This window comes from Melanerpes formicivorus, unplaced genomic scaffold, assembly GCF_026170545.1.
Source record: "Melanerpes formicivorus ecotype bairdi unplaced genomic scaffold, bMelFor1.0.p_v2 SCAF_160, whole genome shotgun sequence".
NCBI classification, from domain to species: Eukaryota; Metazoa; Chordata; class Aves; order Piciformes; family Picidae; genus Melanerpes; species Melanerpes formicivorus.
Genome location: NW_027142512.1, coordinates 326,983 through 343,858, shown reverse-complemented (window position 1 = coordinate 343,858; position 16,876 = coordinate 326,983). Strand labels below are relative to the sequence as shown.

The window sequence follows — 16,876 nt, the reverse complement described above, 5'->3', positions numbered from 1 at the left end:
CATGGTTCTGACCTTAGTTGCTGGTTCTAGAGCTCAAGGTTGGCTCTGAGGTCGGGAAGTGTTTCTGGGCTCAGTGTCTGGGTCTGAGCTCAGGAGCTTGTTCTTGAGTTCAGGGGCTGGCTCTGGGCTCAGGGGCTGATTTTTTGAGCTGGGGAAGTGCTTCTGACCTTAGTTGCTGGCTCTAGAACTCAGGGGCTAGTTCTGAGCTTGGGAAGTGGTTCTGACCTTAGGTGCTGGTTCTCAAGCTTGGGGGCTGGCACTCAGCTCAGGGGCTGGCTGTTGAGCTTGGGAAGTGGATCTGAGCTTAGTTGGTGGCTCTGAGCCCAGGAGCTGAGTCTGCACGTTAGATTTGAGTGTGAGCTTGGGGGCTGGTGGGCTGGTTCTTGATCTTGAGAAGTTGTTCTGACCTTAGTTGCTGGCTCTTGAGCTTGGGGGCTGGTTCTCGAGCTGGGAAGTGGTTCTGACCTTAGTTGCTGGTGCTGGGCTTGGGGGCTGGTTCTGGGCTTGGGAAGTGGTTCTTGAGCTAAGGAAATTGGTTCTGACCTTACTTGCTGGTTTTGGGTTCAGGGGTCAGGCTCTGGGCTTGGGGGTTGGTTCTTGAGCTTGGGAAGTGGTTCTGGCCTTGGGGGTTGGTTCTTGAGCTCAGGAAGTGGTTCTGGCCTTGGGGGTTGGTTCTAGAGCTCAGGGGCTGGCTCTGAGCTCAGGAAGTAGTGCTGGGCTTGGGGTCTGGGTCTGAGCTCAGGAGCTTGTTCCCTGAGCTCAGGGCTGCTTCTTGGGCTTGGGGGCTGGCTCTGAGCTCAGGGGCTGGTTGTTGAGCTTAGGAAGGGTCTCTGACCTTAATTGCTGGTTCTCAAGCTCAGGGGCTGGTGCTGAGCTTGGGGGCTGGTTGTTGAGCTTGAGAAGTGGTTCTGAGCTTAGTTGCTGGCTCTGATCAGGCCCAGGAGCTGAGTCTGCATGTTAGATTTGCGTGTGAGCTTGGGGGCTGGTGCTGAGCTTTGGGCTTGGTACTTGAGCTTGGGAAGTGGTTCTGATGTTCGCTGCTGGTTCTCGAGCTCAGGGGCTGGTGCTGGGCTCGGGGGTCAGGCTCTGGGCTTGGGAACTGGTTCTAGAGCTTAGGGGATGGCTCTGAGGTGCAAGAGTTGAACTGAAGTGGCACAGTGCCCTGCAGAGGCAAAAGCTTTTCCCTGCCAGTCAGCCATTGGAATCATCTCCCCAGGGCAGTGGTGGATTGCCCTGCAGGGCAGAGTTGGAAGGCTCAGCTTGGCAGGGGGCTGGGCCAGCTCCTTTCCAGGCCAGTGTCAGCTGGCAAGGTTGGAGCAGCTGAGCCTTGGGGTCCCTTGCAGCCTGGCATTGTGTGGCAGCAGAGCTGTGCTGCTGGTTTTGAGGGCACTTGGAAAGCTTCTGGAGCATTTGTGCCGAGTGTGCAAGACATCCCTGAGCCTAGCAACTCCCTCAGCTCTCTTCAGAATGAACTCTGCAGAGCTGGAAGAGCTTTCCAGGAATTTGGCAGAGGTTTGGAGGAGTTAGGAAGGGATTTTGGTTCTCCTCCTCCTTGTCCTCTTCCTTGTCCTCCTCTGCCTCATCTTCTTCCTGCTCTCCCTGGAGGCTGCACTTAGACTCCTAGAATCCTAGAGTGGTTTGGGTTGTCAGGGAGCTGCAAAGGTGCTGCAGTCCAAGCCCCTCTGCAGTCAGCAGGGACATCCTGCACTAGCTCAGGTTGCCCAGAGCCCTGTCCAGCCTCACCTTGAACATCTGCAGGACTGGGACCTCAAGCCCCTCCCTGGGCAACCTGTTGCAGTGTTCCAGCAGCCTCCTGGTGCAGAACTTGTTCCTCACCTCCAATCTCAATCTGCTCTGCTCTAGTTTGAAGCCATTGCCTCTGGTGCTGTCCCTGCAGGCTTTGCAACGAGTCCCTCTGCAGCCTTCCTGTAGTCCCCTTGAGGTACCAGAAGGTCACTCTTAGGTCTCCCCAGAGCCTTCTCTTCTCGTCTCCAGGCTGATCACCCTCAGCTCCCTCAGCCTGTCCTGGTAGCAGAGCTGCTCCAAGCCCCTGATCATTTTTGTGTCCCTCCTCTGGGCCCTCTCCATCAGGTCCATGTCCTTCCTGTGCTGAGGGCTCCAGAGCTGGCTGCAGTGCTGCAGGTGAAGTCTCAGCAGAGCAGAGCCAAGTGCCAGGATGGCCTCTGTCCATCTGTGGCCATGCTGCTTTTGGTGCAGCCCAGGCTGCCCTTGGCCTTGTGGGCTGCAGGCTCCCCCTGTCTGTTCCTGTGCAGCTTCTTGTCCAGCAGCACCCCCCAGTGGTTTTCTGCAGGGCTGCTTCCTATCCCCTCCTCCCCCAGCCTGTCCTGATTGTGAGGATTGTGCCAGGCCAGGGGCAGGACCCTGCCCTTGCTCTTGTTGAAGCTCAGGAGGTTGCCCTGGGCCCCCTCTGCAGCTTGTCCCCTTGAGCTCCTCCAGCTCCTCCTGTGCTGTTCCTTTGTGGAGAGTGGGTGCAGGCCTTGTGGGAATGAACTAAGCTAGATGACACTTTGTGGTGTCCCTCTGGACTCTGCTGTCCCTTCTGGAGGTCTCTACTCTCTGGTGTAAGACCTCCCAGTGCCTTTCACCCACCACAGGGATTCTCCTCCATGCTCTCATCCAGGGGCTTCTGTTGGGCCCTGATGGATGTGTAGATCAGCCCTGGTGATGTTGTGGGACCCTGGGGACTCTGAGGGGGCAGCAAGTGAGTGGAGATGGAGCAATGGATTGGGAGATGGAGGGTGAAGGCTGCAGGGGGTGGGAGGGCTTAGTTCAGCAGCTGTGTGACTCTGCCTGGCTCCTGCCTCCAATGGTGCTGGCAACAGCCGACCCCAGAAGTTCAAAGCCCCAAACCCTGGCTGGCTGAGGACAGTCCCCTGACCCCTCCTGACATCCAGCACAGCCCAAGCAGGCACTCAGGGCTCCTAGCCACACAGCCCAGCCATAGCCCATGACAGGAGTCACCTGAGGTCTCATTCCCTCTCTGTCCCCCTTCCTCTCATCAGTTGCTGCCTGAGGTGTCTGCAGGGTCCCTCCCCAGCCCTCATCTGTAACCCCCCCTTGGCTTGGTGCTGTTCTTTCAGGCCTCCAGCTGATCCCAGCCTTTAGTCTCAGGCCCCTTCCATTCTTGTGCTGCTGCTTTCAGCCCAGTTCCTTAGATGCTTCCTCAGCCACAGCATTTCCCACTCCACCCTTCCAGCTGCAGTGGCAGTGGAGGTGGGGGGGACAGGGCCATAGGAGAGCCAAGGCAGCAGGGCCATGGATAGGCTGGGAATGAGGGAAAGGCCTGGGAATGCTCAGGCAGGAATTAGGCCTTGTCCCCCCAAGAAGGGGAGAGGATCCAGGGCCCAGGTGGCAAATGTGTGTGCAGGGAATGGCAGAATCTGGCAGCATTTCAAGAGGTGAAAGGAGTGAATTGTGCTGCAGCTCTGCCTGTGTCAGCTGGGAGATGAACAGCAGCCCATGGGCACTGTGCCTTCCCATCCAACCTCATTTTTCTCTTGGGGATGTGGAGTGGCAGCTCCAGGGAACTGCAAAGAGCAAGCTGAGAGAAATGGTCAGGGAGAGAAGGAGGCCAAACCCTTTTCACTGAGTATCTTTGGGCTGCAGGTGTGTGAAGGGTGCTGGAGGTGTGAGGTTTGGGCAGGAGCCAGAGACTCCTCCAGCATCCCAGTGAGGGCTGAAGATGTTTAGCAAGAAGCTGCCCAAGTCCCTTCCCCCTTTGCTGCATCTGCAGAGATCATGAAGCTCCCTTTGTGTGTCCTGAGGGCTGCTGTGATCTTCTGTTGGGGAGTGGGCAGCAGAGAGGTGTGTGCAGGTCAAAGGTGAGCACAGAGTGTGTGGGGTGGGGGCAGGACCTGGGAGGAGAGCTGTGGCCAGAGCAAGATCTGCTGGCAAAGGCAGATGCAGGCAGCAGAGGTCTGGGCAGGCAGTGGGAGGAAGCTTTAGGCAAGGGCTGGGAGAGGCTGTGTGGAGGCAGCTGTGTTGTGGTGCTGGCCTGCAGCTGTGTGCTGGGCTTGGGAGCTGAGCCTGCACTTAGTATCATAGTATCATAGTATCAGTCAGGGTTGGAAGGGGCCACAAGGATCATCTAGTTCCAGCCCCCCTGCCATGGGCAGGGACACCCCACACTAGATCAGCCTGGCCAGAGCCTCATTCAGCCTGGGGTTAAACACCTCCAGGAATGGGGCCTCAACTACCTCCCTGGACAACCCATTCCAGGGCTTCACCACTCTCATGGTGAAGAACCTCCTCCTCACATCCGGCCTCAACCTTGTTGAGGTCTCCCATCTTGAGCAGCCCGGGCTGTGTGCTGTGGCTGTGCTGCTGGGCTTGGGAGCTGCCCCCAGCAAGGCTGAGCTGTGCTGCCTGGTCCTGGGCAGTGCAGAACCATCCCTTGCAGATCAGTGCTCTCCCCTGAGCCCTTTGCTTCTCTCTGTCAGGGGCTGAGTGGTCTCTCAATCATCCCTGCCCCTGTGTGCTGGGGAAGAGCAGAATTTGCAGTCCTGCCCCTTGGAGCAGCCCAAGAGGTAAGAAACCCAGAGTGGGTTAACAGCAGGACCCCAGCCGCAAGGGCAGCTCCCAGCCTCCACCTCCTCCTGTGCAGCATATTTCACCTCTCCAGGAGCTCTGAGGCACATCAGGTGTTGTGGGAGTTGAGGAATGCTCCAGGCTGCTGGGAGTGTGTTGTGAGCAGGGGGTGATGTTTGGGGGTTGGGATCTGGAGGGTGGTGGGAGAAGGTTGGAGGTGGTTTGTTCTTCCTTGTTCAGTGGTGCTGCCTCCATTGTCTGAGCCAGGGGAGATCAAAGGCCAGGGCCTGGTCCAGGAACCACCCTGCCAATGCCACCAGGCTCGAGGAGAGTAGGACAGGACCACTTGTAAGCCCCACGGTACCTCAGGGCACTGATCACAGGAACCTGGGGTCTCAGCACAGGTATTAGATGTCTAAGCCCACACTGTGGCAGAAACTGAAGGTTTGAGGTCCCCTCTGCATTCTCTCCTCTAGCTGGGTGTTGGGAGTCAGGGACTGTCATGATCCAGGCAGGATCTGAGGGTTTGTGGTCCTGGGCTCAGGTGCTTCCATCTTCCCTGTTACACAGCTGTGACCCCTTCCTGCCACAGCATGGCCTCACAGAAGGACCCAGGCAAGAGCTGGGAGGAGAAGCAGCACCCAGAGATCAAGTTGGAGAAGCCAATATGCAGTACAAAGGTAGAGGAGGTTGAGGAGGAAAAAGAGAAGATGGAGGATGATGCTGAGAATGACAACTATGAAGAGGAAGATAATGATGATGATGATGAAGGTGACCAGGATGAGGGGGAGGAATGTATGGAGGAGGATGAAGCCAGAGCAGGTCCTTCAGTGTCACCCAAAGAGCTGAATGAGTGTGGGCAGAGCGTCCCAGTTGGCTCAGAGCTAGTGAAGCACCACTGCCCACAGCCTGGCTCCCGGCCCTTAGTTTGTGGTGACTGTGGCAAGAGGTTCCGCTGCAACTCTGAGCTCACCCAGCACCGCCGCACCCACACCGGAGAGAAACCTTTCACCTGTGCTGACTGCGGCCAGAGGTTCACCCGGCGCGGCCATCTCACCCAGCACTGCCTCACCCACACTGGAGAGAAGCCCTTCTCTTGTGGCAGCTGTGGCAAGCAGTTCAGGGACACCTCTACTCTTAGGCGACACCACCTCACCCACACCAGTGAGAAGGCCTTCAGCTGCAGGGACTGCGGCAAGAGCTTCAAAAGCAGATCCAGTCTCACCATCCATCGCCGCATCCACACTGGAGAGCATCTGTTCCCCTGTGCTGAGTGCGGCAAGAGCTTCACCACGAGCGCTTCATTCATCCAGCACCAACTCATCCACAGTGGTGAGAAGTCTTACAGCTGTGCCGACTGCGGCAAGAGCTTCAGTAAGAAGGGAGACCTCACAGAGCACCGTGGTGTGCACACTGGCGAGAAGTCTTTCAGCTGTGCTCAGTGTGGCCAGGCCTTCAGACATAAGCGCACTCTCTTTGCGCACCACCGCACTCACACCGGTGAGAAGCCTTACACCTGTGATGACTGTGGCAAGAGCTTCAGACAGAGACAACATCTCAGTCGCCACCGCCGCACCCACACTGGTGAGAAGGCTGTCACGTGCTGATTGCGGTAAGAGCTTCACCCGGATGGGGCGCTTCAAGAAGCACCGCTACATCCACACCAGAGAGCAGCCTGCACTAGAGGGGAGGCATAAATCCACCTAGAATATGTGGGGTAATCATGACCCTTCTGAGAGGGCCTTTCCAGCACCAAAATCATCCCTTTTTCTTTTGCAGTTCACAGGGACTGGGGACACCAGCAGCAACAAACACCTCCTGCTCTTCTGAACACCAATTATTGCTGATGAGAACAATTACAGTGCTGAGTTGACACAGCTGGAGCTCCCAGTGGAGATGGGCAGGGCTTTGCCAGGGTCTGTCTGGTTCTTCCCCAATGCTTTGTGTCTCCCTGGGGTAAGAAATCCTCTGTCCATTGACCAATTGTCTCAATAAAACCCAAAAGTTACCCAAATCCTGTCTGTTTGCTTTTATTTCAGTTATCTCTGCCTCAATGCCTGAATTTTGGGGGCATTTGCTCCTAAGGGATGGGGTGGAGCTGTGTTCCCCGTCGAGGGAAGGCAAAATGAGGTTCTCAGAGGAGTCTTGAGGAGCATCTCAGAGGCATTCTTCAGGGGCTTTCAGGTGATCTTAGGTGTTTGGGATTTGGATGGTCCTGGGACTGACTTTTGGGATCTTTGGGGGGTGTAGGGGGAAGCTCATGGAGATCTTTGGAAGAACTCAGAAAGCTTCTGTTGGCTTTCCACTCTGGGGCTGGAACAGGTTGAAGGGCTGAGAAGAGGTTAAGCTGCCTGTTCCCCCCAAAACAGAAGTGCAGGAAAAATAACACACACATGAATCAAAAAACCCTCTGGGTTGAGATAAGGACTTGAGATAAGATCAAAAGGGTTGAATCCAAATGAGAACCCATAATGCACACTGACCTGAGGCTGCTTGCAGAAAGAAGCACAGCAGTGAGCAGCAACAGCCAGGAGTTCAACCCCTACAGCACTCCCCCTCAGCAAAGAGCCAGCACCTGAGAGCCAGAACCCAACAGCAGCAACCAGAACAGGTAGTGTCTAATGTTGTAATCTGAACTTCAAGCCCTGTAGTACTTTGCTCCAGCCAGCACTGTCCCTGTGAAGGTGGCATGAGGTAGGATGGTGTGGAGTAATGGAAGTAAATTAGCCTTTGGTATTCCCAAGCCTTCATTCTGTGCCATCTGCACCATGCCCAGCAACAATCAGCAGCACACCTCAGGCACTGTCCATTCTCACTCCACAGGAGGTTGCTTTGCAGTACACAGAGGACTGCTCACTGCAGGTGCTCTGCAGCTCCATTCTGTTCCAGCACAGTCTGGGTCAGTCCATGCCCAGTCCAAATGCTGTAAATGCTGGGGCTGTGTTTCTAGCTCTGGGGCAGTCTGAGACCAGTGACTCCTTCCATGCCTCCAAGTGAAAGGAAATTGTGGCTTGCATCCCAGTACTCATCTTCCAACACATCCAGGTGTGGGGATCCTTCTGTTCACACCAGAAACACAGATGGGTTCCACCCCTTGTGGTTTGATGGTGTCAGAGCACTCTGGGCACCTGTATCTACTAAAGCTTTATCCTCTCATGGCTTCAACTTGCCAGACCATTGGTTCTGTGTGGTCCAACAAACCAATTTGTCTCTCCCTTCCATCTGGTTGGAGGCAGAACCCTTCTACTTCTGCCTGGGTACTCTTGCATCTTGTGAGGATGCTTTAGGAGTCCCTTCAGGAGGACCAGAAGCAGTTTCAGCTTCTCTGCTCTTCTTAGGCCATTTCCCACTGGAAACTGAGGCAGCAGCTCTGGGAGGACAATTCCCCTGTAAGTCACAGACTCCTGCAGCCAGGACTGGATTGGGTTTTCCCTTCCACTTCCTCCCCATGGTCACACAAGTAAAGTAGAGGGTGTGCTGTGGTGTGTGCCTCCCAGATTCTCTCCCTTGGACAGGGGAGCAGCTGCTCCTCATGGCTGAAACACAGGACTATACAGGTGTGGAATAAAATCTTCTTCTGGAGCTGATGGAACTCCTGGGACATTTCCTTCACAGCTGAAACACAGGCCTGGACAGAGGAGGAGAGATTTCCTTTGCCTTGCTGGGGCCTGCTGCTTGTTTCATCCACTGTTTGTCCTTGGCCTTCTTCCAAAGCCAGAGATAAGAACCAAGCCAGCAGCCCAGGCTCTTTCTCTTGCTCCCATGGGAACCCTGATCCTTCCTGGTCCTTTGCAGGATCAGCTGATTTCCTTGCAGGCTTCTTTTTCCCTACAGGAGTGTTGTAGATGTGCCCTGGGGAATGAGCAGCAAGGATATCAATGAATAGATATATTGGTAGTCTATTGATATACAAACTATGCAGCAGGGGATTTAGTTTCTATTCACAGGCAGCAGTATTGGGTTGGTGGAACCACCTCTGCAGAACGTTTGTGCCTGGGCACTTCAGAGGAACCAAATGAGTTCTAGAATTTAGAGTTGAAACTGATTGGAAAAGCAGTGGGGGAGGGGTTGGTCGGTGACCGGCAAACCCTCAACCCAGGACAGTTTCAGCACTACCTGAACCCAAATTCTATAAAGCAAAGGTTTGGCTTCCTCACGAGCTGAGAACCTCATGAAATCTTTCCTTGGTGATGTGTTTAGAGTCCTGACAGCGCGGCACGGCTGTGCCCTCATGAGGAACTAGAGAACGGCGCCGACCGCGTGGCTGTGCCGCGGGGTTGCTGCTTCTCCCAGTGCACAAAGGTCCTGGAGCCTCCCAGGGGAAGCTTCAGAGGCTTTTGCCGCTGGCTCCACGAAGCGCAGCACCTGGCAAAGGTTCCCCGCTCTGGGGGCTGTAGCGCTTCAGGACCGGTGGTGCACAGGGGCTGCCATGGTTTCCTCCCGTGGCGATGGCTCATGCGGCAGTTGACCCCACGCTCCACGGCACTGCCCCCAGCCGGGCAACAGTGGCAATGTGCAGCGAGGCCTTCTGGAGCTGCTTCAAGTCCCGGGCGAGGCGGACCGTAGCGGCACAGAGACGCACGCAGGCATAGGCACGGACACCAGCGTGGGGGGCACTTGTTTACCAAACAACTCCTATTTACCATTTGCCCCAAAGAATACTGCTCCAGTCAGCACCCACTGCTAACACAATAATTAACCAATCAGCTGATACTTTGCCAAATGAGCATAAGCACACGCTGTAAACAGGGCAAACAAACATGTAGCCTGGGTCTTGTTTACCACAGGGGTGGAAACATGCCCAGACAGATTGTTGACCTGGACTCAGTGGTGCCAAGGTGTGGCCCTCCCCCACTCCAGAAGGGAGGGGGGACAAAGGGGGTTTGAGTCACACACACAGAAGCATGTTCTGGTAATATTTGGGGCACAATCCTGGTCATAAGCACCATTCACTACGAGGGGCAGCTGATCCTGGCACAGGCTGCTTCTCTGACACAGCTGCCATGCCTGTGGCACTGTCTGTAGGTCCAGAGACCTTCTCTTGCCCCTGAGCCCTCTGCACAGAGATGAGAAGGGCTTGAGAGGCATGGGCCAGGCCCAAGCACATTGCAGTGATTTCTGTCTCTCAGGAGCTCCCAGGCTGACAACAGACTTTTCCCAAACCTTTCCCCATCTGGGGAGGATTTTGCACTTGCTCAGGGCTGAAATTCCAAAGCACCAGAGGTGACCACCAGCCTAAGAATTTGCCCCTTCCCTCCCCTACCCCCTGCCACTCCTCAGTATCCAGCATCTGGGCAGATCTCACAGTGGTTTCCTTGGGAGTGTCCGGTATTGTTCTGGATGAAACCAGAGCAAGCTGCCCAGCAGTGAACAGCACAGCTCTGAGCCATTGCCCTAAGCTAACACTCAGCACCATCAACCGCACAAATAGGGCTGCAGCTCATCAGGCCTCCAAAAGCCAATCCATTAACATAGTGAACACACCACAGGAAAGAAAACTTCTGTCAAACTCTGTTGACAAGCCTCAAGCCTTAATTGAATCCTCTTCTTATCTCTTTTTGTTACCAGAATCCTGCCAAAATCTGTCCTCATTAAGGCAGCTGCTTTCCTGCCCCACGCTGCACTCCAGAATAGGAATGTACTGGGTTCAGCTGAACCAGCAGCTTAAGCTCACTGCCTCCCCCAACACAGAACTGAGGGGAAAGCACACCACACAAAACCTCTTTGTGTTGATACAGAAACAAATGAGAGAAGAGTTTCCTGAGCAAATCAGATCACCAGAATGCAAAAGTACAGTGACCTCAGCCTGTGTGCAGAAAAGGCACAGTGGAAAGCAGCAGCAAGCAGCAGCAAGCAAGGCAAAAGCCCAAAGCAGGGAGCTGCTCCCCTATCCCTCCCTGTCCCACTGCCATCCTAGCAGAGCAGCCAACACCCAAAAAATCCCAGAACCCAGAAGCAGCAACTGGAACAGGGAGCCTCCCATGCTGCAATCTGAACTTCAAGCCCCATCATCCTTTGCTCCAGCCAGCACTTTCATTTCTGAGCCTGGCATGACTGCAGCATGGTCTGGATAACAGCAGCAGAGTCAACTCAACCCATGACAATCAGGAGCCCCTCGAAGCCAAATGGAAAGGAGCCTCTCAGCTTCTGTGAACAACTTACACTGCTTTGAAGGCAGCTGGACTTGCCACATGGATGCATTAGCTGAGAGCCCAGAAGAGCCCAAAGGGGGCAGTGGAAGGTGACTTCAGAAGCATCCTTGAAGATGAAGCTCAAACAGACTTCATGATTTGTAGCTGGAACCTTGGTATTTCCTGCTGGGATCTCCTTTGGATTCAGAGCCCTGTGACAATTCACAAGGTTAGGGTTTGGGAGGGACCTCTGGAGATCTCTGAGTCCCCCTGCAGAACAGGACCATAGAATCCAGTGCAGGTCTCACAGGAACACATCCAGACAGGGCTGGCAAGTCTCCAGAGAAGGAGACTCCACAACCTCTCTGGGCAGCCTGTTCCAGGGCTCTGTCACCCTTACAGTAAAGAAGTTCTTCCTGCTGTTGAAGTGGAACTTCCTGTGCTGCAGTTCCCATCCATTGCATTTGTCCTATCCCAGGGCACAAGTGAGCAGAGGCTCTCCCTGTCCCTTCCTTTCTGACCCCCAGCCCTCAGATATTGATAGACATTGATCCTATGCCCACTCAGTCTTCTCCTTTCCAGATTAAACAGCCCCAGGCTTCTCAGCCTCTCCTCATCAGGCAGTGCTGCAGTCCCTTCAGCATCCTCACAGCCTCTGCAGCAGATCCCTGTCCCTCTTGAACTGGGGAGCCTAGAACTGGATGCAATATCCCAGGTGGGGCCTCACCAGGGCAGTGTAGAGGGGGAGGAGAACCTCCCTGGATCTGCTGGCCACACTCTTCCAAATGCACCCCAGCATCCCATTGGCCTTCTTGGCCACCAGGGCACATTGCTGTCCCATGCAGAACTTGCTGTCCACCAGAACTCCCAGGTCCTCCATGGGGCTGCTCTCTAACTATTTGTTCCCTTGAGTGCTGTAGGGTTCACATTGCTCTGGACATTGCATGGGGCAGATCACCTCCAGTGAATCTAAGGCTCCCCAGAAATTGCCAGTGGGTTCCTCTTAATCACAGGGATCCTGTCCCAGCAGGCACTAGTGCAGGAGAAGGAACAGCAGGCTGAAGAGAAGGAGAAAGGGAACTGAAAATCTCATCACCTGAATCTAGAAAGAAAGCCCTTGGTAGCAAATGTCCATTCTGGATGGACACAGAACACAACACAGAGAGCTGATGAGAGCAACTGCTGGGGGTGCACCAACTGCCCTGAGAACCCTAAGGAAGGGCTGGAGGGGGGAGAGCATTCGCTGGAATTCCAATACCTGATAATACCTCTTGGGCATACTGAGAATCACAGAATTGTCAGGGTTGGAAGGGACCTCAAGGATCATCCAGCTCCAAGCCCCCTGCCATGTCCAGGGACACCTCACACCAGAGCAGGTTGCTCAGAGTAACATCCAGCCTGGCCTTAAAACCCTCCAGGGATGAGACTTCTACCACCTCCCTGGGCAACCTGTGCCAGTGTCTCTCCACCCTCATGGGGAAGAACTTCTTCCTAACATCCAATCTGAACCTTCCTACTTCTAGTTTTGCTCCATTTCCCCCCAGTCCTATCCCTACCCAACACCTTAAAAATTCCCTCCCCAGCTTTCTTGTAGCCTCCTTCAGATACTGGAAGGCCACAAGAAGGACTCCTTGGAGCCTTCTCTTCTCCAGACTGAACAGCTCCAATTCCCTCATTCTGTCCTCAGAGCAGAGCAGCTCCAGCCCTCTGCTCATCCTCATGGCCCTTCTCTGGACACCTTCCAGCACCTCCAGATCCTTCTTGTAACAGATGCTCCAGAACTGGACACAGAGCTCCAGGTGTGGTCTCACCAGGGTGGAGCACAGTGGGAGAATCACCTCCCTGGCCCTGCTGGCCACATTTCTCTTGATGCAGCCCAGGATACAATTTGCTCTCTGGGCTGCAAGTGCACACTGGTGGCTCCTGTTCAGCTTGTGGATGAACACTTCCCCTGTGGATAATCCAGAATTAGAAGCACAGGATGGGGATGGAAGAGGCTCCTGATCCAAAGAAGAGAGATTCCAAATGTGTCCAGAGATGCAACCTAACTGATTAGCAAACATTGACTGCCTGAAGTCAAGGCACCGCTGTGGGAAAAACACTCAGGGTGTGCATCCATCCAGGCTGTCACCATCCCATAATGAGGAACAAACACACAGGGTGGGCAGCACCAGGAGGAAAGGGAAAGTATTGGAGATGTGGCAGGAAAGGCAGGAAAAGATTACCCCTCAGCTGGTCAGGAATCTGTGCCCCTGGGGCAGTGCTCCCAAATACAACTGTGGCTGATCAGTGAGAGACTCCAAGTTGGGTCCAAGGAGATGTGAAATGGCACAAATGAAACAATGCTGCAAAGGAAAGGGCCTCTGCTTGGCACAGCTTTGCCTGATGCTTTCTGCCTTGCTCAGGAGAAAGTGAAGCAGAAAAGGCCATGGTGAAGATCTCTGCTCTCCCAGTCCTCTGCAATAGGACTGCAGGTGCAGGATCAGCTTCCCAGGGAGGAGTGAAACAGGTTGCAGAAACAGCTGCTCAGGAGGGAGTGGCTCCAGGCATGGTCTTTGCCTCAGAAGGAGGAATGGGCACAGGACTGAACACAAGTTGTTGTGTTTCCATGGATCAGAGAGGAAGGACATCCATAGACATGGGTGAGAGATGGGAACAAAGCAGGATTGTGCAGGAAGGAGGAGCCAGCACAAGTTCTGCACCATGAGGGTAATGGAACACTGGAACAGGTTGCCCAGGGAGGGGAAGGGAGGGAGACCTTCAAGGTGAGGCTTGACAGGGCTCTGGGTAACCTGATCTAGTTGAAGCTGTCCCTGGGAAGGTTGGCAAAGATAACCTTTGGAGGTCCCTTCCAGCCCAGCCTATTCCATGATCAGTGAGACATGGGAAGCAATCAGATTCTGCATGAAGTGCAAAAGGAAGACACCACCTGGGGCTTCTCAGAGCTCTGGGCCTGGCTATGGTTGTGGATTCCTGCCGTGGGCTTCTATGATCAGTGAGCTATGGGAACCAAGCTGATTCTGCATGAAGTGTGTGATGAATATACTGGTGATTTATGTTAAAATGATAAGACTTAGAGTGCACTGGGATTAAGGGTCAGGATCTTGGGAGGGCTGTTTTGAGAGTAAAGGGAAAGAAATCTATCTTGCAGACTTGCAAGGATACTGTCTGGTTAATTGGAGACATCACAGCTGAGAAGGAGCTGTCTTAAAGATAAACATTCAGAACTAGGAATTTGTTTTCTTCAGATAAGAAGCCTGCACAGCTGAGCATGGGTGAAAGTGGATGCTTTGACCCTTGAAGGGATTTGACCACCTATTCTAAGACTCATTATCATATGCCTGCCTTCCATTTAGCATAAGTTTGTTTATGTAGATGATGTAACTATGTAAGATGAAGAAAGCTATTGTAAGGCTGCTGTGGAGGTGGAGTTTTGTCCCCTCTCCAGCCCAGCACGCTGCTTTGCTTGCCTTTTATTGCCTTTTATTACCTTTTTATGATCTTTTAGTGCCAATAAAACTATTACCAAAAACTTTTACCTAGAGTCATCTATAACACTCTGCACAGCTGTGCTCTGTCTGTGCTGGCAGGTGCTGACCTTCAACTAACCAGATAAGAAACTAATTGTTGCATACACTTTGAGCTAACAGAATTTCCTCCTTAATAATTACCTTTTCTCTCTCTAACCCTTTCTGGGACAAAAGGGAGGAATGGGTAGAAGGGGGGATAGTTGGGGAGACCCTCCTTGTTGGAGGAGGGAAAGGTTTTCTCTGCTATGTTCTTTGCTGTATATTTCTGTATATATTGTATATCCTGTATATTGCATATAGATTCACTGCATCTCATCCTGGTTGTAAATACAGCTTATATTCATTTTTGCTTCTCCAACTGAGTTAGCCGTGGTTTCTTTGTGGGGGGGAGAACTGAACTTTCTCTCACCACCACAGGGAATGCTGGGGGAGACACCACACAGCAGGCTATGGAAAGCTGTCTACACCCTGAATTATTTAACCATCTCTCTGAGTGGTATGAACCCTGCCATAGTAACTCATTTCTTGTCATTGCAGTCTGTGAGCAATCCTTTGGCAATGTAAGGTCCCAGTGTAGGTCTGCAATTTACAGACCCTTGACTGGGAAGGCCCCTGGGATCTCGTGACCTGGGGCCATGGCTAGGCTTGTGTTTCCACAGGTGCCAGGGTCCAGCGGATCTCTGCTTGCTGTGTTTGGCCTACTCCAGAGCATGATCAATGGAAACAATGCCCTCAGCCCACATCCACTAACTCCATGGGATAGCAAAACATTTGGGCAGCACTGCTGCATGCATTAAATCAAACCTGGAGTTTAAATGCCTGTCAAAATTCAATTGTAACACAGCAGTAAGGTGTTTTGAGCATCAGGACATGTGGGATGATAATTTGCTCTTTGCCCCATTAGAGCCTCAAGAATTAGATATTCCATGGACCTTACAAGCAGAAAGCTGTGTGTGCCTGCAGCATAGATCTGGAGCTGATCTAGTACTATGATCTTTAATCACACTCCCTTTGCCTTAAAGCCATGCAGGCTTAGCCTAACAGCTGAATGAGATGATCATGGAAGTTTGTAGAATCAAGCTGAAGACATAGCAGCCAGGATAATCTTGCTTCAAATTGCTACAGCAAAGCACCAGCTCAGCTAAGGGAACTGGCATCTTGGGTTGCAAAACAAGACAAGGAAACATCAAAAGTGTTGCTTGAATGAGCCACTGATGAGGACAGTGCCAGCCATGCCAGGCTGCAAAATCGAGCTGCTGTTGGTTCTTTGTTATCAGCTCACGGTCAGGGCTGGGCAGAATGTGATGGTCTGTGTTGTACACACTGAAGTGATCATTCTAAACATAGACATAAGAGTATTACAAACTGGGTTGTGAATATTGCTGATTGGATTAATCCTGGTGTTGGCAGTGCCCTGTTCATTCTCATGTCTGCAAAGGGCCCTGCAGAAGAGAATGAGCCCTGGGCAAACAGGAGGAATTGTAGATAAAGCAGGTGGCCATGGGCAGCTTTAACCTTGAACTAAGCAGAGCTCTGCCCTTGAATCACGAATGGAAACAACTCCAGGAAAGAAGATCTGTGAACAACAAAGGAAGAAACAGAGAGAACTCCCCAAGCTACCAAAAGGGGGAGAGAGGTGCCTGGACACCAAGCCTAAACCAACCACTTAAGGACAAAGGGCACATGGACACAGAAAGAAAAAGATATAAGCCATGATGTTTATGAATCAAGTGGCCTCTGCTGAGGGCTGGTGCTTGAGCACATCTTGGTGTCATCATTTTTCTCAGCTGCCAACACTGCACAGAGTTTTCCCAGTTCTCTGAATCACTTTTTCCTGTTGCTCCTTTGGCAAAGCTTGAGCTTTTCCTTCCATCAGCTAGCCAGGAGAAGTTCTCCTCACCTTTCACTGCCTGTTTTGGAATCTCTTGGTTTTGTCACAAGACATTGGTTTGGTCACCAGCTGTGTTCAGACTTGTCCAAAACCTTCACAAAGTGCAGCTCAGAAAGTTCAGAGTGGAGATGAGGCCAAATAAATGTCCCTGAAAGTGCAGAGCTGCTGTGCATGAGGCCATCCAGAGGTGTCAGGAAATGGCAGGGAGAGCACAGACAGCTCAGGGAAGGGATGGAAATGGCAGGGGGAGAGCTGGGTGGGAAAGCAAGATTGGTGTCAGCAGCCTGAAGGGAAAGAGCTGCAGGCATGCGACAATGCAGGAGAGGCTGCAGTAGGGATGGCCAAGGGCTCTGGCAAGGCTCAGAGGCTCAACAGGACCAAGACCTTTGTCCCCTTGGCTCCAGCAGTTGCCTCTGCCACCAAGGCCTGTGAGGAGAAACTTGGCTTTGAGGCTTTGAGGTTCTTCTATTCCAAGGGCAGTGGTCAGGGCTTGGCCTTTCTGCTTCCTAGAACAAAGGCAAGTTTTTCTGCCCTGTACTTTGCCTTTGTCTCTCTGCAATCCTGGCCTCTAACAAGCTGCTCTAACGAGTCCCTGGGGAGCCTTTGTCAGTAACAAGCCTCAGTGAGGCCAATCAGTGCTTCAAGGTACTTTGGAGTTTGCTTCTGACTTGGACTTCTTGAGAGGCTTCTTGGCAGTAGCTTGGCAGAGTCTCCTGGCAGTAGCTAAGGATGATGTAATCAGCCCCAAATACTCCATGGGGCTCATTAAATACTGT

General features: G+C 53.0%; 1 protein-coding gene across 1 annotated transcript in view; it reads left to right on the top strand.

The window, feature by feature from the left end:
* Nucleotides 1-16,876, top strand: part of LOC137457128 (zinc finger protein 850-like) — a 386,697-nt gene that overhangs the window by 159,725 nt on the left and 210,096 nt on the right. Inside the window, 1 exon segment of the mRNA XM_068168928.1 lies at nucleotides 5,508-6,139. Within this exon segment, the coding sequence (XP_068025029.1) occupies nucleotides 5,508-6,139 (632 nt within the window).